The following is a 22,476-nucleotide window of genomic DNA, read 5'->3' as shown; positions in this document are numbered from 1 at the left end:
ACATTCCATGAGATACAAGAGTACCTTAGAAACTTCCTTCCAACACACACTTCCAACGTAACATTTTTTCTTTCTCCTCACCTTCACAACTACTACTAACATTGAAGGTAATATTTTTCATATCTATTTTCTTTGTTATTTCTGTAACCCGTTTTACTTTAACCGTTCTTTCACCATTTGTCACAACAGGAGGTTGAACACCGCTAACACTACTAGAAAGTGTATTCTCCTGACTATCCTCTATCATCGTTACCTCATGCACATCATTACTTTCTTCTACGCACGTTTCACTTTCCATTTCACGTCTCGTTTTACTTTCAATTACACGTCCTGTTTCACCACCGTCTTCACCCCGTCCACCTTCCATAGCCAATTTTTCCAATGCCTCAATCCTCTTATCTAGTTTTTTAGATACTCCAAAATTTGATTACCAACCTCAGAGGTGACCATATTGTCCTGAACCTTGTCGTCACAAGGTTTCAGTTTTTCCACTACATGATGTACTTTCCCTAAGCTCGCCTTTACTTTCTCCGTCCCTTTTTCCCACACATTGATCATAGGGGCTGCCGTTGGCTTCCAACTGTTTCCTCCATGTTCCTCTTGCACAATTTTTCCTTGCTGCGAGGATACAACTATCCTGCTTGTAGGACCCGTTCTAGTCTCTTTCAGATGAGGCTTCATGGGGCATAGAGAGGAACCAGCATTGTGGCTGCCTCGACAGTTGCAACAAAATGGGATGATTTTTTCACTTCTTTCAATCTTGACTCTACACTCTCGCGAGTCGTGTTTTTTCCCACAATACCGACACCTGGTGTCAAACTGGCATTTCCATGCCATATGTCCCCAACGTGAACACTTCATGCACAGTATGGGCTCCTCAACGTATTTTGCAACGTTCCTATAGCCTAGTCCTTGCACAAAAATTTTCTCCGGCGCCTCACCCTTTACCAAGGCAACAACCTGGCTTCGTTTGTCACCACGAACACTATTCCTCTTGGCCCAGACAACATTATCATTGTTAAGAAGAAGACAGTCAGGATCCAAATAAGTTGGAAATTTGAAAACTATGATCTTTGTGTGCAACATACCTTCTTCTGGAGGAACCATCACTACATTCTCAAAACCAACCGTCGTGAGGCGTTCCACGGCCTGTTCAGTCCCAACTGTTATGTAGGGCCGGTGAAGACCCTCCTTGAAAAGTGGTTCGTATTTCAAACATTGTTAAGCTAGACGTACCGTCCACTCTAGCTTTTGGTGGAAATTCAATTGGCATGTTGTAGGGAACAACAGCCTCTTCCTTCTTGTCTTGTCTTGCGTGTCTTGAGTCTTGCTGAGTAGGGTCTCATTCTTTGGTCTCTTTGCAATCTCATCGTCACTCTCACTGTCTCGCTGTCTGTTATTATTTCTCCGTTTCTTTTTGTTCACTACTACTTCAAACGGTCGATTATCATCTTGTCTGTCCTCCTCACTACCACTTAGGCATACCGCCTCAGCCATTTCTTCGACGCTGTCAATAATCGAGAACAAATGCACAATATCCTGTATCACCACGTGCAAAAACGAAGAGTGTGGGGCAATCCTCCACCTCCCACCAATCAGCGGACGCCAAGAGCGCCAACCTAGCGACCGCGCACAACCGTGGTCTGGATACAACTGTGGAGCGACTTATCCAAGATATATTGTTGTCTGGAAAGTGTTTGTTGGCATATCAACCTTCTGTACACAGTGATCCAGTCGTCGCACTTCTCTCCTTAAATGATCGCAAATTTAGTTTATTATATTAACAAGTAGAATACGTATTTCTAATAATATCTAACATAACTAGCCAGAAAATATTTAAGACTTATTGAAAAATACATGTCTGGAAGTTAATTAAATCGACTTCATAGAACAATAGTGTTGGTCTATACTAATCGTTATTCGTTAGTATGCGTTCGCTACTTAAAACATTTACTGTACTGATGTAAAATCTCCCATGTCTCTTCGCACATGGAACACCGAACCTTACACACTCTCTGATATATTGTTTAATTAATAGAGATTCACTAATAAAGCTTATAATTGTATGTTATCAAAAAGGCATAGATAAAGTCGTTCTTACGTTTTAGTCACAGAGATTAGATATTAGTAAAGTTCATTTTATTCAGGAAAGTACATAAATAGTCGATTTACAAACATAATATTGGATTTATAGATAGAACTAGTACATACAATACCTAAAGCCACTAGTACGCATAGCGTTTCGGGCATATTATTGAGAGAGGAAAGATATTTATATTTAAGCAATTTTTTTTTTTACCGACGCTCTCCCTATTGATGAGAACTACAACCTAATGAAGATAAATGTTAATTTTATGTAGATACTGTAATAAACGAAAGTTTTTAATGTCATCAGAGAAGCAGAAATATAGGCAAATTTTAAATCCCTTGTCATAAATATAACTGAAGTGAAAGCAAAGATATATGCATTTTGATAGTTACAAAGACAGCTCTTTAACACGGGTGGAACACGAACAAGGGGAACTTAGTACCCAAATGAGCCACAGAGATATTAGAAAGAATTTTTTCAGTGTCAGAGTAGTTAACAAATGGAATGTATTAAGCAGTGATGTGGTGGAGGCTGACTCCATACACAATTTCAAATGTAGATGTGATAGAGCCCAATAGGCTCAGGAACCTGTTGATTGACGGTTGAGAGTCGGGACCAAAGAACCAAAGCTCAACCCCTGCAAGCACAAATTAGGTGAGTACAACTAGGTGAATACAGCTGAGGGGCGGGACCAAACAGCTGAAGCTCAATTCCCTACGCATAACTAGGCGAGTCCATAGGAATTACCGTTTGTCCTGGCGCCATCTATGTTTTGACAGCAGTACTACTAATGTTCCCACGTTATGTGATGATCGCTATACGGGTGTTACGGTCAGTTGCTCTTCTATATATGTTTATGGACAACGTAGGTGATTTGAGGCAATTTGCGGCCAGAGTGAAATAGTATCCACGCGGTGAGTGATGGAGGAGGATATATACTGCTGTGTACTCGACCAGGGGGTGAGAGGTAAGTTATATCGAACAATTATGGGGAATAGATGGGTTATTTTAAGCGTAGAATGTCAGGTAACCGGTAACTACACAGATGGGGTAGTGTTTTTTAAGTCTTTATTTACTAAAGTTGAACATTACATTATGCCTTTAGCTGAACAAGTCTACTGGTGGGGGAAGTAGACGGGTTTTATGAAAGTATTTTACCTAAATATTTGTATTTGGTTAACTAGTTCAGCCGTTACCAGGGAGGGTGTTCCTTTAATCTAATCTAAAAATTCTAGCTGGACAAAGTGATTAAATAAAGAAATTGAATAGAACGAAGTGGTTTGCCAGGGTGCTTAACATTTAGTTTAGTTCACTTACTATGCAGCCCATGCTTAAAGAATGCAAGTTTATCATTTATCTACGGAATTTACCGTAGTTTTACTGCATTTAATATACTGTTTTTACCCAATTTAATTATGTCGGGGTAAAGGCCGGTCGTGGAAAGTTCCTAATATAGCAAATTTTAAAGGAAAAGTTTGAGTTAACTTTAACGCTTAAGTTAGTGACCAATTAGCTTAGTCTATTGTGAGGAAAGTTACTAGAATCTAACATTGCAAGTGCCATTTCTTTTCTCTTTTTGAGAAACATGACTAGATACATGAATCGCATAGTTTTATTACCAAATGTTCATGGATTAGGTTGCATAGTTGAGGAAATAGTGATGGGACAACAAGATACTTAGTGTGCCATTTAAAACGGCAACTGTTAAACTGGTGGTACAGGTATGAACAAAATAACATCGCTATGCAAATAACTTTTTAGTAATATTCACTGTTCACATGACAGGTTGTGGAAGGTCCTGGCAACAAAGAGCTGCAGGAAAATACTTGCAGATCTACAGTAAGTAGTGTTGTGTACATTGGAATTAGAGGGTAGAAGTTAATTGCTAAAAACCTATTAAATATTAGGGTATGGAAGTCTAGGCTTAGGCTAGTGGGTACCATATCTGCAAGTTTAGTCCTTTCAGGAATGTATTGAATAGAATGGTATGTTGAAATTGTGAAAATTGTAATGTGGGGCATTAGATCTTAAAACAGCATAGTTGAGGGCGTTTTATTAATAAAATTTTAATGAAATATAAATCTTGTTTAGTTAATGTTAAATGTTTGTTAAATAAGCTTTAATCTATAAATGTATAACACTGTTAAGGGTAATCATGAGTCAAAGTTAATGGCAGGAAAAGTTTTGTTCTAAGTGATGGTATTTTTCCCTTGAAAGTAAAAAAAATATTCAATGTTTACTTTAGCTTGGTTTTAAATTTATATAGTTTTCCAGAATGTGGTTTGGAAAGTCAAGTTCCTGTCAGTTGGAAGAGCTAATTCCTTCACCAGAATCAGATGAGTTGTAGTAAAGGTTAATCTGAATAGATTTGCATAAAAGTAAAAAAATGGTAATAACTTAAACAATATAGCATTGGCTAAAGATAAATGTAAATTGCCATTGAGGTGCAGTTGTGGATACTTATGACATTTACTGAAACTTGGCAAATTGATGCCATATATATTTATATTTCTAAATTAGATCTTTACTACTGCTACTAGAATATGTAGGAAAGGTAAATTCCTTAAAGAAATTTTTTCCATCTGAATTTGTAAACTACAGAAAGATTGGCTTTAAATCTAAAAATAATTTGTTGAAATATTTTTCAGGTGAAAGTGATTATGATGCATGGACTGGCTTGGAATGAGGCTCCTTTACTCTGCAAAAGTAAATCTACAAAAGTGGGTGAGTTTGAATTTGATGTTTTAGCTATATCAATGACCTAATCTTAATTCTCTTATCTAGTCCATTTATAGGTGTGTAACCATGTCCTACTGTTACAACCCACAGGGGATGATGCAGTTTGTACTGATCCTACCCCATTTCATAAAAGGGGACCAGGCAGTCTTGCAGATTTCCCTGGCTTGGCTTTTTCAGAGCTTTGCTCTACTACCCATCTAATAGATGGACTAGATTTGCATAGGTTTAGGGACCCTTAAAAATGGTTACATTGTTAATTCTCACAGGGCTTGTTTGCTGAATGGGTGGATGCATCTAAAACTTTAGTGCCTGGCATGCATTGTACAGTGCTTTCAGTAAAGCATATGTACAATGTTGATGGCACTAAAGAGGTGGATGTAATGCACCCATTTGGGGAAAAAGTCCTGCACTAAAATCAGAGGAAGGGATAGGCAGTGCTGCGCCTATGTTAAAAGATAGGCTGTTAGGATTTTTTGACTTATTATTTGGCATTGGTGATAATAAAAGTAGTGTCCCTGTTTAATGTTTTTCTTTTACAGGTGATTATCTCTGGAGTTGTCTTTGCCTTTTGGATCTTCTGTTCATCTAGGAGCATCTGTCCCACAACCTGAAACAGTAATAAATATTAGATTTATTATAAATACTATATGTAAAACTTATTAAATAAAACAATTTTAATGAAACTACTTTATATAGCTTATCCTAAAATTATTTATTGTTTACTACTATTGATGCAATGTTTAAACATCTGAAATCTTTTTACTTTGAAAAATACTTGGTAAAATTTACACCTACTGTATTTGTAACTTGTTACATAGGTGCATGCAAAATGCATTGAAAAGATGTAAAAGTGGACTACCTATTCAATTTACATAAACTAACAAATATTGCAAATTAGTCTGAAATATTAAAGTGAAAGAAACTTTAGTCAATATTTTAGTTTTCATATTTGAAAGTAAATTTAAAGCTATGCAACACCTAAGCTTTGTACAAATTATGATTAAATTAACTAAAGATCATTTAAATTTACAAAACATTAGAAAAGTGACACAAGCATCTATACAACATGGTTTTCACAAAGTCTTTGGTAACTTAAATTTAATCAAAGCTCTTAAATGATTTCTGCCAAACTCTTCAGATATTCTGAAATATTTTACCTAGATTAAAACCATCATTGTTTGAAAGGGCAAAACAGATTACTGTTTTACTAAAGTTTGACCTAACATCTGCAAGGTCCTGAAGGAATGGAATTTATTTTGTAAAACTTTGTTTGCTAAAAACAAACCCTGCCTAATGAACCTGCTCATTTTTTTTAGAAATGGTAATTGCAACATTACCAAAGGCCATTGTTTTAATAGCCAAAGTACCAAATGAAAGACCAAGAAGCAACAAAAAATTGGTTACGAGGACCCTTTCATTTGTTAAGGAAATGACGGAAAAATGCTGTCATACCACAAGGGGTCTTAACTCTTGTCATATACATCACTAACATTAATCTAAATATTACCAACCACAAAAATTGCTGATAACGTTATAAAAAAAAAATATATAATATTGAGGCCTTAATGCAGATCTCTAACTCTACAAATAGTAACAAGACTGGCAATTTCTTAATATAAAACAGAAAAAAGCTAAGACCTTGCACGTGAGCCAGAACAATCCATATCACAACTACCACATTAAAATGAAACAACAATGAAGGTAAGGTAATTACCAAAAGAAGGCACCAAACTGGGAAGGCCATGTAGCACTATCAAAGTGCGAAATAATCAGAGGGCACCAAGAATGCCAATTCGAGAACAAAAACGCATAAGGCGAACGATATCAAAAGTATCCGATTCACCTAGAATTCTATCAAGGGACAAGTGACTGCGAGGGACTGTCGGAAAGCAAGACACGCTCGTCCTGGAAGTCAGGACATTCAACAAGGATATGCACAACTGTAAGACGGACAACGCAATTCGGACAATAAGGAGCAGGGCGGCGCTCCATTAAGTGACCGTGGGTTAAGCGGGTATGACCAACCCACAGCCGTGCCAAAGCAGTGTCCCACCGCCGGTTACGGTGGTAGGAGGAAGGCCACGGGGACACACTAAGTTTGAGAGTACGCAGCTTGTTACCAACAACCCTGCCAACAGGGAAGGATAAAAGTCGGAATAAGGAATAAGTCCCATCTCCTTTACGGGAGATGGGACAAGAACCGATAGCTTCCTTAGCGGCAGCATCCGCACGCTCATTGAAACACCAATATGGCTGGGAACCCAGCAAAACTCTACTGATTTAAATTTACTAGAAATAAGAAACAGCCAATGTTGAATCTCAATGACCACCGGATGGACAGGATTAAAGGACCCTAGAGCCATGAGGGCACTACGAGAATCAACTACAACCACAAAGGAGGAATGAGAATGAGAAAGCAAGAGACAAAGAGCATAGAGAATAGCATAAAGTTCTGCCGTAAAGACGCTAGCCTCCGAAGGGAGGCGACACATGTAAGTACGGTCAGGAAAAACAACAGAGTAGCCCACACCATCCGCAGACTTAGACCCATCAGGGAAGATGGAAATAGAGTGGGAGTGCGAAGAAAAGTGCTCAAGGAAGAGGCTTTTCAGAATTGTAGGAGGGGTAAAGGCTTTAGAAATACAAGTCAAGGACGTACAAAACTTGGGAACGGGGACTCTCCACGGAGGTAATGAAGGAACAATACGAGGAGAAACATTAGAAATATGAACAGAAAGAGAATCCTGTAAGCGAGATAACTGGACAGAAAGTGGGAGACAATGAAGAGGAACAGGAGGAGGAAAAGTCAATGCACGACAGAGGCGAGAGGAAGGATGTTGGAAGGACCGCGCAAGATAGCGAAGACAGTAGTGATCACGGCAGTCCTGAAGAGAGAGAAAGCCAGTGTCAACATACAAACTAAGGGCGGGAGTCGAACAAAAGGCACCAGAGCCGAGACGCAACCCAGTATGGTGCAAAGCATCAAGACGGCGAAGAGTAGAAGGAGAAGCAGAAGAGTATGCAGGGCAACCATAATCGAGTTTAGACAGGACAAGAGAGGAGTGCAAATAGAGGAGCGTGCGCCTATCCGCTCCCCAAGAAGTATGGGACAAAACCTTAAGGAGGTTAAGGGCCTTAGAGCATTCAACTCGGAGGCAACAGATATGGGCTGACCAAGACAAACGAGTGTCAAAGACTAACCCCAAAAGCTTCGCGGATTCCCTGTACACAATGAGATGACCATAAAGCAACAACAATGAAGTAAAGGTCCTTTCAGTAAGAATCTATCATTCACTGAAAGTTGCTGCAGTTAAAAATAAAAGAAAATACAAGTCCCTAGAAATAAACAAGCAACCTTCTTGACTAAGGAAAAGAAGGTAGTTATTCTACTGTATAAATCTAAGTATTCACTTAGATAACTGTATCCAAGCATAGAGGTTCCCCCCCCCCACTTCCCTTTCAGAAAAACATCTACTTTCGAAAAAGTTTAACATTGGCCAACAAAAATGATTCCAGAACTAAATTGCCTAATACTAGGAACAACTGAGAGCCATGACAAACACTGCAACCCTCTCCTACCCCCAAGTCTTATGCTATTTATGATCCAAGGTAATTTGAGATACTATACTGTACTTCCTACAGACGAGTCTAGTGAGAGGGTGATCTCCTGGCGATTAAATTGAAACACGATACAGGTGTCAACGAACATCAGTCAGCCCACTTGTCAGCACAGTGGATAACTAATGACATCATAATCTGCAGTGTTGTATGCCTCCCTGTGGCCATTTAAATCAATAAAACACAGGGTTGTGGCAATGTTTACAGCATAAGGCAAGGTATAGAGGAATCCTGGAATGCCATGTAATGTGTAGTCCTTAAATGTGCTTTAGGCAACCAAATTGAATAACAACATTTCTGGTGTTCGGCTATATAATCCGAGTTTCTCATTCGGTATAATGTTTTAAACCTAAATAGGAATTCATTTTAAAGGTCAATTTATTTGGAAAGTGCTAACCAGATTCCAAATTACTGAGCTCTGAAAGTACTACAAGGCAAGTTTAACCGAATTAGTGTTTGCCTATCCATACCCCCATGAGGTATGTGACAACACTGAATAAAGAAAGGGTCTTGGAGCATTCACCGTGCAGGTATTTGACATGACCAATATAGCCAAGTGTTAAAGATCATTCTAAGCAGTTCTGCACAATCCATATACTATCAATTAATATAATTGTACAATGGTGCTTGGTGGATGATATTTCCTATTAAAACTCATTGGACAACTGTTTGTATTAGACATTTTAAACCTACAAATGGTAGCCCTAGATATCGCACTACAGTATTAATTACAAGATGAACAATGTAAAATCAATACCACAACAGCAAAGGATGACGGCTTTTCAACAACCGACAAACACGCAGGTCTAACACCAGCCATCCCGAGAGAGGACGTCCCAAGCATGTACACCCCACAACTTTACATCACCTTTGCTACCTCACGCGAGCACGCAACAGCATGAGGATGCCATACTCCCAAACCAACTCCATGCACTTTGAGGCTTTAAACACCCCCAATCACCCCACTGCACCTCTCAGTCGAAGCTGTAGAAGTTCAATTTTAACAAACTATGCATCCAAAACTCCATTTCTTGCATATACATTTTAACAACTCAACATTTAAAAAGTTGATTTAAAAAATCAAACACCTGAATTTTTCCCTAATTAAATTTACTAGGGAAATGCACACCAAGCCATGAAACTTACAATGAAGATGAACAAACTACACACAACTGTCACCAAACTTCCTCCACATACCACCCCCCTCTCACTCCTGCCCTCCCTCCTTAGGTGCTCTGATTGGCTGAGCACCTGAGCCACCACCACTCACCTCTTGTTGTGAGAGCCTAAAGCATGTTTGGTTGCATTTTAAAAGTTCCCGAGTGTACTCGCCTAATTGTGAGTACCGCCTGCCCGGTTCACCATTTTGTTTTTCAATCTACCTCAATTTACCCCTTTACAGTCAAATATTATGCAAAATTCTGTTTAAGACTTGTCCCTTCTTAACTTAAATAACTGCTTTGGCCATCTGCAATCTTTCTAGGTGGGTAACAATGACTCTTGAGGCCAGAAAGGACTTATCAGACGGCGATCATAACAATACGGTACACACACAAAATCACAACCCGATATACACCAAGCAGAAAATCCACTGGAGCTGAGAGGCGACGTAAACCCTTGCCCAAGGCACTGGCAGCTGCATACTCTACCACAGTATATTACTGACTTTGTAAAAGTCTTACAACCGGATTTCCCCATAAATCACAGCAAGTTTTGAGGCCACTCCTTGAGTCAACGTCTTACGTAAGACCTACAAGCACTCGGGTGAAGGCTGAAGCAGTTCAACACCATATGCCCCAACTTCAAATACACAGTTGAGAGGCGGGGCATACGGTCTTGCTTCACCCTTCACTTTACCCTTCACCGCCGTACTTCAGGGGTTTTATTTAATACTTGGACTGGCTTCAGTAGGGCCTCCAGACTTTCTGTGGCTTCACAAGTGTCACGTGAATCCCCTGCATAGCAGTGGAACTGCCTTTTCCCTTCACCTTCAATGCCTCTGCACTGGAAGTATTATACATCTACACCAGCCCAGAAGAGTCATCAGTCCTGCCACCTCTCCATACCCCCCAGGGCCTGGCACGGCCTGGTACGACTCAGAGGCAAGCCGGGCGCCACTGCTAACTGGCAGTTTGTCCCCACAAACAAGCAGTTAGCCGCCTTCAACCGACAGTGGTACAGCTCAACACAAAGGCACCGCCAGCCACAACGAGCAGTTTGCTAGTTGACCAGATGTCCACCTCGTGTTGACACTGGATGAGTCATCACCGCAGGACTATATAAAGAGCGCTGCCTCCCTGGAGAGGCAATCTCTCCCTTAGTGCTCTAGGATCACCTTCGTGTCTCTAACCCGTCGTCCGCTTCCAGCCAACGTCGTGTGACTGATGCCATGGTGGTATGGTAGCTGTCTTCAGAACACCAGTATATCTTCATACGTTTATTCATTGCTTATAGTTTATTTTTTGCATTTAAGGTCATACTAACTTGTTCACCTTTGCATTACATGATAGTCAAGTATTGTCATGTGTTATTTTTATTCATTACTATTTCAGTAAATTGTTTAATTATTTATTTGATAATTTTCATTTGTTTCCACCTGCAACTTACACACTGCAAGGCCAATAGCAGCATTTCTTTCATTTATGTGAGGGAGAGCCATACCATCTTGGTTCAGTATAGCTGTGATCTATCTTGAGATGCTTTCGGGGCTTTTAGTGTCCCCGCGGCCCGGTCCTCGACCAGGCCTCCACCCCCAGGAAGCAGCCCGTGACAGCTGACTAACACCCAGGTACCTATTTTACTGCTAGGTAACAGGGGCATAGGGTGAAAGAAACTCTGCCCATTGTTTCTCGCCGGCGCCTGGGATCGAACCCAGGACCACAGGATCACAAGTCCCGCGTGCTGTCCGCTCGGCCGACCGGCTCCCAATACCGGTGATACCATAACCCGTCACACAAGATATCCAGTTGTAAGACTTTTACCATCAGTGGTGGTAGAGTATGCAACTGGCAATGCCTTTGTTACAGGTTCGCTTCATCTCACAGCCCCAGTGGATTTTCTCACACACATTTGAATACATGAAACAACTTTATTTGATACATTCCAAACCAAAGTACTGTACAGTACAGTAATTATCAAACCATCAAATGTGTGGGATAATCATAGTGCGCTAAATATCACTAACGTCGCCAATACAAGAACAAAAACACGTACGGCGAACAATATCAAAGGTATTGAATTTACCAAGAATTTTATCGAGGAACAATTGACAGTGAGGGATGGTCGGGAAGCAAGACACGTAAGTCCTGGAAGTCAGGACATGTAGAGACAACGGTTTGGACAATAAGAAGCAGGGCAGCGCTCCATTAAGTGCCCGTGAGTTAAACGTGTATGACCAATATACAACCTCGCCAGAGCCGTTTCCCACCACCGGTTACGGTGGTAGGAGGAAGGCCACGGGAACACGCTACTCTTAAGAGCACGCAGTTTGTTACCAGTAACAGAAGACCAACAACCCTGACAACGGGCAAGAATGGGGAAATGAATAACTGGGTAAAAATCATAATAAGGAATACCTTTACGGGAGATGGGACAGGTGCGGATAGCTTCCTTAGCGGCAGTGTCCGCACGCTCATTTAAGAACACACCAATATGGGTGGGAATCCAGCGAAATTCCACTGTCTTAAATCTACTGGAGATAAGAAACAGCCAATGTTGAATTTCAACTACCAAAGGATGGACTGGATTAAAGGATTCTAGAGCCATGAGGGCACTGCAAGTGTCAACTACAAACACAGAGCAGGATTGACAGCGAGAAAAGAGTTGATGAAGAGCATAGAGAATAGCATAAAGTTCTGCCATGAAGATGCTAGTCTCCGAAGGCAGGAGACACAAAGGTGCAGTCAGGAAAAACAACAGAGTAGCCTACACCGTCTGCAGACTTAAGACCCATTGGTGAAGACGGAAATAGAGTGGAAGTGTGAAGAAAAGTGTTCAAGGAAAAGGTGATTTAGAACTGTAGGAGGGGTAAAAGTTTTAGTCATGTGGGTCAAGGCTTACAGAATTTAGGAACGGGGACCCCTCCATAGGGGCAAAGACGGAATGACACGAGGGGAAATATTGGTAACACAAACTGAAAGAGCATTTTGTAAGAGAGACAACCGTACAGAAAGAGATAGGTGGTGAAGGGGAACAGGAACCACAGGATGGGTAAAGGTCAAGGCATGACATAAGCAAGAGTGAGGGTGCTGTAAGGACCGTGCAAGGTGGAGAAGACAGTAGCGATTGTGGCGATCCTGTAGAAACAGGACGCCAGTTTCAACATACAGGCTTAGGGTAGGTGTCGAAGGAAAGGTACCAGAGCTGAGCCGTAACCCAGTATGATGCAGTGTGTCCAGATGGTTAAGGGTAGAAGGAGAAGCAGACGAGTAAACAGGGCCATAATCGAGTTTAGACAGAACGAGAGAGGAATGTAAAGAGAGGAGCAGTGTCGATTAGCTCCCCAAGAAGTATGGGACATGACTTAAAGTTAGTTAAGGGCCTTAGAGCATTCAACTCGGACGTAAAAAATATGGGGCGACAAAGACAAACGAGTGTCAAAGATTAGCCCTAAAAGCTTTAGCAGATTCTTTGTACAAAAGGGGATGACCCCTGTTACCTAACAGTAAATAGGTATCTGGGAGTTAGCTGTTACAGGCTGCTTCCTAGGGGGGTGCGTGTGTGGGAGAAAAAAAAATTTAGTAGTTAACCACTGAACTGCTCTGTCTCCAAATAACACCCTGGTGCACAACAAATAAATTCTTTCCAAACAAAATTTTTCTCTTATATTGTTAAAATGCAGAGTCTGATCACAGGGAAACTAAACAAAAAATATTGTATGTGACTTACTTTAGCTGCGATGGAGCTGGGAAGTTGAGCAAATTATGGGCGCTGAGCGTTGGAGCGATGGGGGTCTGTCGGCCCCGCCACCCCGTGCGACGGCAGTTGCTGCAAATAAAATGTTGCGCAATTATTTTGAAGTTTCTCATTCATTTCTTCCTTTTTTTTACTGTAATATTATTTAAAAGTGTGTAATTTGTGGAATTTATATAATTCAAAGTATAGAACTATGCTCAAAAATTATGGGCCTCATATATCGCTATGCTCAAAATTATGGGCCTCATATATGCGACATATTCTACAATCAAACAGTGTTTTTGCTGTTATTACACTATATACACACATTGTATATACACATCTACGTATGTATTCACCATAACGATCCACTATGTTGGTATGGTGAGCCCAAAAAACATGAGTGAGCTGCCACACCCTGCCAGTCCTCCCTCCCTCCTCCAACACATTACTCGCCAACATTCCTCCTCCCAAAATACTGTTATTGTGTTTATTACACTATTTACACACGTTATGTATAAGTATGTACATGTTTTATTCATGTACATACGTACATACTTGCCATCTCCTCACCTCTCTCTCTTGCCTACTTAATGCTCTTGCTTCCCTCATCTCATCACAATCGACTTTATAATGGTCCAGGACGGATCGAAATGTCGTCGTCTATTCAATTTCCAGTGTGTGGTTTGGTCAACAATGAAATCTTCATGCAAGATCTTATAAAGAAAACCCCTAGAACGAGTTTTGCAGATACGAAAGAGTTTAAGGTGAGTAGGGGATGGTTTGAGAAATTTTGAAAAAAAGACGTGGTATTCATAGTGTTGTGAGGCATGGTGAGGGTGCCTGCTCAGACAAAGTAGGGGATGAAAGATTTGTTCGTGATTTTAAAGATTTTGTAGATACTGTATTGATGGATATATTCCACAACAAGTGTTTAATTGTGAGGAGACATGGCTATTCTGGAAAAAATTGCCGAAGAGGACATATATTACCCAAGAGGAGACGTCACTGCCCGGACACAAGCTAACTTGGGCTAACTTGTGTCAGGATAGGCTAACTCTTGTGCTGTGTGGCGATTTGAAAATTAAACCCTTGCTCGTGTATCATTCCGAAAATCCAAGAGTTTTAAAAAATATATAACGTGCAGAAAAACTGTGATGTAGAGTGGTTTGCCCTGCCATCAAAAAATATCTGCAAGAGAAAAGTTTGACACTAAAGGGCCTGCTTCTCGACAATGCTCCTGCTCATCCTCCAGACTTGGAGGATGCATTGTTGGGGCCACTTTTTTTTTTGGGGGGGGGGGGATATTCCTGCATGGGCCCTAAGTTTCTGGCTAATGAACCAATGACATGAAGGAAGAGTTTTCAACCTACCTTGTGTTAGGTGTGCAGGGGTCAATAGGCTGAACATAATGTCAGGAGCCATCAGGAGTCATGATGGTCCTGTCATAAGTCATGATGGTCCTGTCATAATGTCAGGAGTTTGAAGAGGCAAACACAATTGTGACCATCTTCATCTCTTCGAACTATCCTAAATGCTCTCTTCACCTGTCTGACCAAATTGGGTGTCCAGACCACCTTTGAATCTGAAATTGTAAAATTAATAGTAATTTCAGAATATTCAGTCCATTTATACTAACAAAATTATATACAGTATACTGTAATTGAAATTTTACAGAATGATAAAGACAATTTAGTAACTTTGTTAAAATGCACATGGGGGAAATACATGAAAATAGGTTAATATGGTTTGTAAGGTTGATGGGAAATGTTTATTACTTTTATGATTTAAAAGATGTATAGCCCTGATACTCCATCCTGGGTGCATTCCACCAGGTAATGACCACAGCAAAAGTTTTCCACGAGCTCTATTGTCACACAAACTTTTCACATTTTCAAACTTGATTCATCTTTTTTCCCCTCGTTCCAGGGGTTTTCTTTAAAAGGTCTTCATGCAAATGCCTTGGTTTCTCACAAATGATGGCCTCTGAAATGCTATCACCTGCTAACTCTTTGTTGTGTATCCAAATTAATAAAAACTTTTCAACATCCTCAAGTGTTTGTGTTCTTTGTTTCGGGATTGTTGATATGCCTTTTGCCACTTTAACGCTCATAATGTCCTTTTTCTTAGCAAGTACAGTGCATATTGTTGACATAGATTTGTTATACTGCCTAGCTAGTTCAACAACCTGTGCACCGTTTTGACGTTTATGAATGCTCTCTTGTTTTTCCTCTATGGTCATTCTCACATGTGTTTTCTTGGCTTGAACCTTACCACTGGCTTTCTTGGGACTCATGGCAAGATATATAATAACAAATTTTATGTTCAAATAGCCAATAATCCCAAAACAAATGTAATGCTTTTTAAAGAATTCAGGCGCGATAGTTACTAGGCAGGAGACACTGGTAAACTGAGGTGCGATCACCATGCGTCAGTAGTTAACAGATGTAATGCATTAGGCAGTGATGTGGTGGAGGCAGACTCCATACACAGGTTCAAATGTAGATATGATAGAGCCCAGTAGGCTCAGGAATCTGTACACCAGTTGACTGACAGTTAAGAGGCGGGACCAAAGAGCCAGAGCTCAACCCCCCACAAGCACAACTAGGCGAGTACACACATATTGGAACTGTTCATTTAATGTTTCATACTTTTTTTTTCATTCCCTCTGTATTTGTTCCCTATTCTCAATCTCTGGATTTAATCTTTTAAATGCAGCTTGCTCTTAATAAATTTATAAAAAAGGCCTGGTTCTGTTTTACAGTTATTACATTCTTGTAGAGCCACTAGTACGCGTAGCGTTTCGGGCAAGTCCTTAATCCTATGGTCCCTGGAATACGATCCCCTGCCGCGAAGAATCGTTTTTTCATCCAAGTACACATTTTACTGTTGCGTTAAACAGAGGCTACAGTTAAGGAATTGCGCCCAGTAAATCCTCCCCGGCCAGGATACGAACCCATGACATAGCGCTCGCGGAACGCCAGGCGAGTGTCTTACCACTACACCACGGAGACTGCAGTTGCAGTTAATATGTGTAGCAATAATACTTAAATATAGGTACATATTTTCCTTCCAAATAAATAGCATGTAGCTGTACTGCTTTAGTGATGTTTACCCTTGAATAAATCTTCTAGTTCCAATAAAGATAGAAATGCATAATCATTTATTAGCTAATTTCATCCCTTGTTCTACTAAAGAACTAACACCTAGGGAGCAGTATCATGTAGAACCTTATCACAAGAAGGCATTTTCAAGCATTAATAACTTGAGCACTTTAAACTTTGGCACAAAATTGTGCCACTTCTGTAGCCACAGTAATTAAAAGCATGCTTGTAATAACAAACACCAATGACAGGAATGGTTGAGCACTGTGACAGTAAGCACATCAGTGTGAAAAACGAGCAGCAAGAGCTACAAAAGTGCATGCAGAAAAGAACATGGAACAACTGGGAGTGTAGTGTGTCGTGACAACATTCTCCATACAGAATAAGAACAAATAGTGTACTGCGCATAAATTTTAAACACTATTAAGAAAACTTACCAACATTGGCTCTCTTTTCACCATAAATCACTTTGCCATCAAATTCATCAACTGGAACTTTCATTTCTTGATCGACCTGCTGGATGGTCACTCCCAAGTGCTCTTCAATATCAGCTAGGTACTAGTGGTCCAGATAAGAAAAAGATCACTAGTGAAATAACAAGGGTGTCAGTCACAGCCTAACATTTAATTCACATTATAAACAAAATATTTTGAATGCACTTCAGTGTAAAATGTGATTCTCAATGTAGTGATGGACCGAGGCTCTTGAAAGGTAATATTATACAGTACTGGTATTTTTCCATTGTATACATCTGTCACTACCCTACTATACTCATATGAACAAACACTGCCTAATCTTGCCAATTTCTTCCAATCATTAATTCTTTATTCTGGCTTTTCTAAAGCAATAAATTACTTGTGTAGAGGAGGAAATGTATATGTTTATCTCTCAGAATGTTCGGTAATACGTTTATTGCTTGTGATGTGTGTATGTATGTATTAACACGATGTACTGAACGGGGTGAGAATAGCTTGAGCTACCTCATCCCTTTGTGTGTATTTTACCTCAATAAACTTATTTCAATTTCAAAGCAATAAATGGTTCCTAAATCTAAAATATGGCATTTTATTACCGATTCACACATACAGTAATTTTGCGTCCTAGGCACATGTAATTAAATTTATGTTTGAAAGGGTAAAGGGTGCCGTTTACACTGCAGAGAGAGAAGCCAAAGTTTATTCAGATAGCTTGAAGAATAAGATCAGTATGACACCCAGAAGCTACAGAATATCTGTAAGGAGTGATTTGAAATACAGTAAAGAGGCCTCTGAGATAATGTAATTGGCATTATTGGTGCTGCAGAAGTATGTAGATTGAAGAATTTGTGCCATGAAGAAGTTATTTACTGTTAATACATATTTTAGGAATAGGGGGACACATACACTGGGAGTTAAAGTGAGGAAAAAAGAAGAAAAAAAAGAAGAGATTCAAAATAGGAGGAAAAAACACATTCAAATTACAAAAGCTGTTAATCACCTGGTGCACTTGCATCACTAAGGGGAAGCGCCAGAGACATACAAGTACTTTACTTCCTAATCAGAATTTATCACTTTTAGGCTCTAATATTTTTTTTAATACTGTATCAGTTTTAGACTAGAGCCTTTCAAATCTTTAAGTAGGCAATGATGTTCTATATATATCAAATGTGAAAGATAAATACGACAAAAAAATCTCTTGAGGACTAACCTGTGGTTCGTTGTACCAAACGCAACAACCACCTTCCGTTGTCAATCGCGTGTTAAAACAGTTACGCCCACGAGTTGAACACCACTCTCCATGGTACCACACCTGAAACAAGAGAAGAATATACAAAATTGATACTCTATTTTTAAATTTATCCCTTGGCCTTTAATACTGAACCTCGTGAAACACTTATCAGGAATGTCAAGGAACGTGTTATTTCAAGGATGTTCTTCCGAAGTCTGATTAGGGATTGGTTATAAGACAACAGGATCACAAAGAACATTGTGTGAGGAGCATGTTCTGCAATTTCCAATTTCAGATTCACTTATAAATACATGCATGACAAATATTAAAGAACTTGTTCACGACCTTCGGGAGACCAAATTGAATTATGCAGTAGCATTGAGCTCATCTTGAAAAGTACAGCAATTAACTGGAAAAAATGTAAAGACATGCAGCTAAATGGCTTCCAGAACTGAGAACCAAGAACTACTAGGAGAGGCTACCAATTAATTGGCTACTGGGGTTCAAGGTTCCCCGTGGCCCGGTCCCCAACCAGGCCTCCTGGTTGCTGGACTGGTCAACCAGTCCATGTCCCAGCTGTTGGATACGGCTGCTCGCAGCCTGACATACGAATCAAAGCCTGGTTGATCAGGGATCCTTTGGGGGTGTTTATCTAGTTCTTTCTTGAACACTGCGAGGGGTAGGCCCATTAAACCCCTTATGTGTAGTGGAAGAGTGTTGAACAGTCTCGGGTCTCTGATGTTGATAGAGTTCTCTCTCAGAATACTTATTGCACATCTGCTTTTCAATGGGGGTATTCTGCACATACAGCCATGCCTTCTGGTCTCGTGTGATATTTCTGTGTGCAGATCTGGAATCAGCTCTAATATTTTCCATGTATAAATTAGTATGTATCTTTTCTGCCTGTGCCCTAGAGAATACAGATTTAGGCATTTTTAGTCAGTCTCTGTAATTTAGATGGTTTATCGAGAGAATTCTGGCAGTGAAGGATCTCTGCATGCTCTCCAGGTCAGCAATTTTCCAGCTTTAAACGGGGCTGTTATTGTGCAACAGTATTCCACTCTAGAAAGCACTAGCACCTAGAAAAGTATCATCATTGGTACAGCATCTCTTGTTTGAAAGGTTCTGTCATTTTTCTTGCAATTGTGACTGCTACTTTATTGTGTTCTTTATAAGTAAGATCTTCTGACATGATTACTCCCCAATTCTTTATATTCCTTTTATGTTCTATGGTATGATTTGACTGCATTTTGTACATGGTTTCCGTTTTGATATTTTTTATTTTCCATAGCGAAAAAGTTGGAACTTATCTTCATTAAATACCATATTTTCTGTGGCCCATTGATTTACATCAGGGTATAGGTTAAATATACCAAAGCTAGAAGACAGAAAAGAGGTGATATGGTCACTACCTACAAAATTGTAACAGGAATCAATAAAATTGACAGAGGAATTCTTGAAACCTGCCATACAACTTCAAGAACACGAGCTCACAGACTTAAGCTAAGAAAACAAAGGTGATGGAAAAAATATTAGGGAGTTCTCTTTTGCAAACTGTGGTAGATGGTTGGAACATGTTAGGTGGTGGTGAATGCCAAAACCATCAGTAGTTTCAGAGCTTCAAAGTACTAGGATGACTGGACACCATGAGCATAGCTCTCATCCTGCAATTAAACTTAGGTCATTTCTAGACTGACACTATTGTAAGGAGACTTCAGATTTTCCTGTTCCTTTCATACAACTGTCACATATGAAGGAGTTTTTTGGAGTGTGCACATAAGAGAGTATCCAATGGAAAAGTATTCAATGTTGCAAAAAGCTGCAACATACCATAAATTACATTATCATTCTTCCTCTTTAAATATTAACCAAGCTACAACAAAAGTCTACATGCGAGACTTTACACAGGTTACTTAGGTTTAAGGAATTCATATTTACAATAGTGAAAATAAGCACAGCGAAAGCCAATGTAAAATAATGTTAAGTCAGGGGCTATTACCAGTTAATAAAGAATGCAAATATTGGTTTAAAACTCTAACCTTCTCTGGCACAGCAGCAACAAGGGAGATAGCTAGACCCATTCTCTCTGCTCTACCCACATGCCCAATACGATGAACATAGTTGCTCTTCTCATCTGGCAGTGTCACATTGACTATAAATGGCAGTCCTCCAACATCTGCAGCAAACATTTGGATGTTTTAACAATATCCTCATATCCTCAGGCATCTTTTAAAATATAGAGAATTTCCCCAAGAGAAAACCAATGCATGCAACGAAAAGAACTTACCAATTCCTCGAGCAGCTACATCAGTGCATATAAGGAACTTCACTCCACCATCCTTAAATTTTTGGAGATTCGCTTTGCGTTCATTAGGCTTGCGGTCACCATGGAGACACACACACGAATATGGATTGCCTCTGTTATTGGCCCCTCCTCCTGTTAAAAGTTTTGGGACAGTCAGGGTTTAGTTTAGCACAATGATAAAGGATGACAAATGTTCCTATAAATCAACTACAGTATTTTAATTAAATGAAGCACTAATCTCATACCACTCTATGGGCTCCATAGGCTCAATTTTAATTATACTATATTTCATGAGACTATGTATTATGAGGAATATTTAACCTCACTAATCAACCAAGGTCATTTCATCAGCAGTATACATCAACAAGGACCAATTTTATGTATAGTCTAAGATTTTAAACTCCAGCAGGTAGAGGGGCTTGCATCTGCTTCCTCACACCACAAGTAACCAGATGCCATCTTGGGGAAAAATCATGGACACTCCTGGCTGTGAGGGGCTCAGTAGTGAAAGAGACCATGAATGGTGCATACAGTGGTAGTTCACAACACCACCATGAAGCTTGTGCCTACAGCATCACTTAATAACATCGAAATAACTTAATTTAACAATGATCGTGTTATATAGATGATCCTGACAGTGTTAAAGACTTTGTACAAGGTTCAGATATCAGTGAATCCAATGCTGGCTATGACATTTACAGTAAGAGAGACAGCCACAGGTTAGTGCACCTATGCATCAGTAATGGGACCTCATGCTCCTTTAGAAAAAGAACATGTGAAAAATTATTCATATTCAGGATTTATTGACCAGGTTTCTCATAAGAGCACTGTTTTGGCTAGTGCTGTAGTGCATCAGGTGGCACTTTGCTTCGTCATGTGCCAGCAGCAAATGAGCATGTGGGACTATGCTGTGGTTGTATCTACATTAAAAGAATATCATCCACTGGAACTGCTTAGTGGTTCATAATATTGCATTAAAATGTAGGTATACACACATAATGTGTATATACATTGTAATAACTGTACAAATAATACATATTAGTGTTCAAAGAATATAATAGTGTGCATATTAGTAACAAATACATGTGTATTTGTATTTATTATACATGGGTATGTGCAAGATACCCATGTATCTTGCCTTACGGCTACCGTGTGTTGGTTCCCAGGATTAAAGTCCTTGCGGGCTTGGTCTCCGAACAGGACTCTTGGTTGGTGGTCTGATCAACCAGACTGTTAGATGCAGCTGCTTGCAGCCTGACATACAAATCACAACCTGGTTGATTAGGTATCCTTTGGAAGTGTTTATCATTATGACCTCTTATGGTGTTCTTTTGAATACCACAAGAGGTCATAATGTGTTACCATTCTTGATGAATATGGAATTCCAGAAATCATGGCCTGGCACAGAGTGCACGAACTGTCTATGGCTACTTCAAAGTCCAGAGGTTAATTTCACTCATGTCATTGATGTCATCTGTGAAAGTTCCATCTCTCTTGCATAGGGGTTCCATCTCTCTTGTTCCATCTCCCAATACTAGATGTACAATAGTACATTCTGCGTACATTCATTCTGAGCAATAATTCAGTAGTAGTTTGCAGTATATAAATAATAAAATAATACTAACAGCCCAATGCATCATTGCCCTTGAAAAACTATGGTAAAAGCATTCAAAATATGAATAAACTGTATTATGTTCAATGCGTGCTGTTACAACTTCATGTAAAATATGCAGGGCTAAGCTGAATTTGGATCACTGGTTACTAGATTACCACGCCCGGAAAGGGAGCCGATCGGCCGAGCGGACAGCACGCTGGACTTGTGATCCCGTGGTCCCGGGTTCAATCCCGGGCGCCGGCGAGAAACAATGGGCAGTGTTTCTTTCACCCTATGCCCCTGTTACCTAGCAGTAAAATAGGTACCTGGGTGTTAGTCAGCTATCACGGGCTGCTTCCTGGGGGTGGAGGCCTGGTCGAGGACCGGGCCGCGTGGACACTAAAAAGCCCCGAAATCATCTCTAAGA

General features: G+C 40.0%; 1 protein-coding gene and 1 long non-coding RNA gene across 2 annotated transcripts in view; one reads left to right on the top strand and one right to left on the bottom strand.

Moving 5' to 3' along the window:
• The first annotated feature begins 2,813 nt into the window (after positions 1-2,813).
• On the top strand, positions 2,814-5,511 carry LOC138359733 (uncharacterized). Its single transcript, XR_011226027.1, has 4 exons — positions 2,814-3,056; positions 3,875-3,928; positions 4,738-4,813; positions 5,368-5,511. It is a non-coding gene; the product is annotated as an uncharacterized lncRNA (long non-coding RNA).
• Positions 3,143-22,476, bottom strand: part of LOC123766239 (ATP-dependent RNA helicase Ddx1) — a 48,427-nt gene continuing 29,093 nt past the window's right edge. Inside the window, 7 exon segments of the mRNA XM_069319324.1 lie at positions 3,143-5,435; positions 13,334-13,432; positions 14,713-14,924; positions 16,881-17,001; positions 18,130-18,231; positions 20,190-20,326; positions 20,438-20,587. Coding sequence (XP_069175425.1) covers positions 14,806-14,924; positions 16,881-17,001; positions 18,130-18,231; positions 20,190-20,326; positions 20,438-20,587 — 629 coding nt within the window. The 3' untranslated portion in view covers positions 3,143-5,435; positions 13,334-13,432; positions 14,713-14,805.

This window comes from Procambarus clarkii, chromosome 92 (assembly GCF_040958095.1).
Source record: "Procambarus clarkii isolate CNS0578487 chromosome 92, FALCON_Pclarkii_2.0, whole genome shotgun sequence".
Lineage (NCBI taxonomy): Eukaryota > Metazoa > Arthropoda > Malacostraca > Decapoda > Cambaridae > Procambarus > Procambarus clarkii.
Note: the sequence above shows the minus strand (reverse complement) of the source record. Positions and strands in the feature narration are given on the sequence as shown.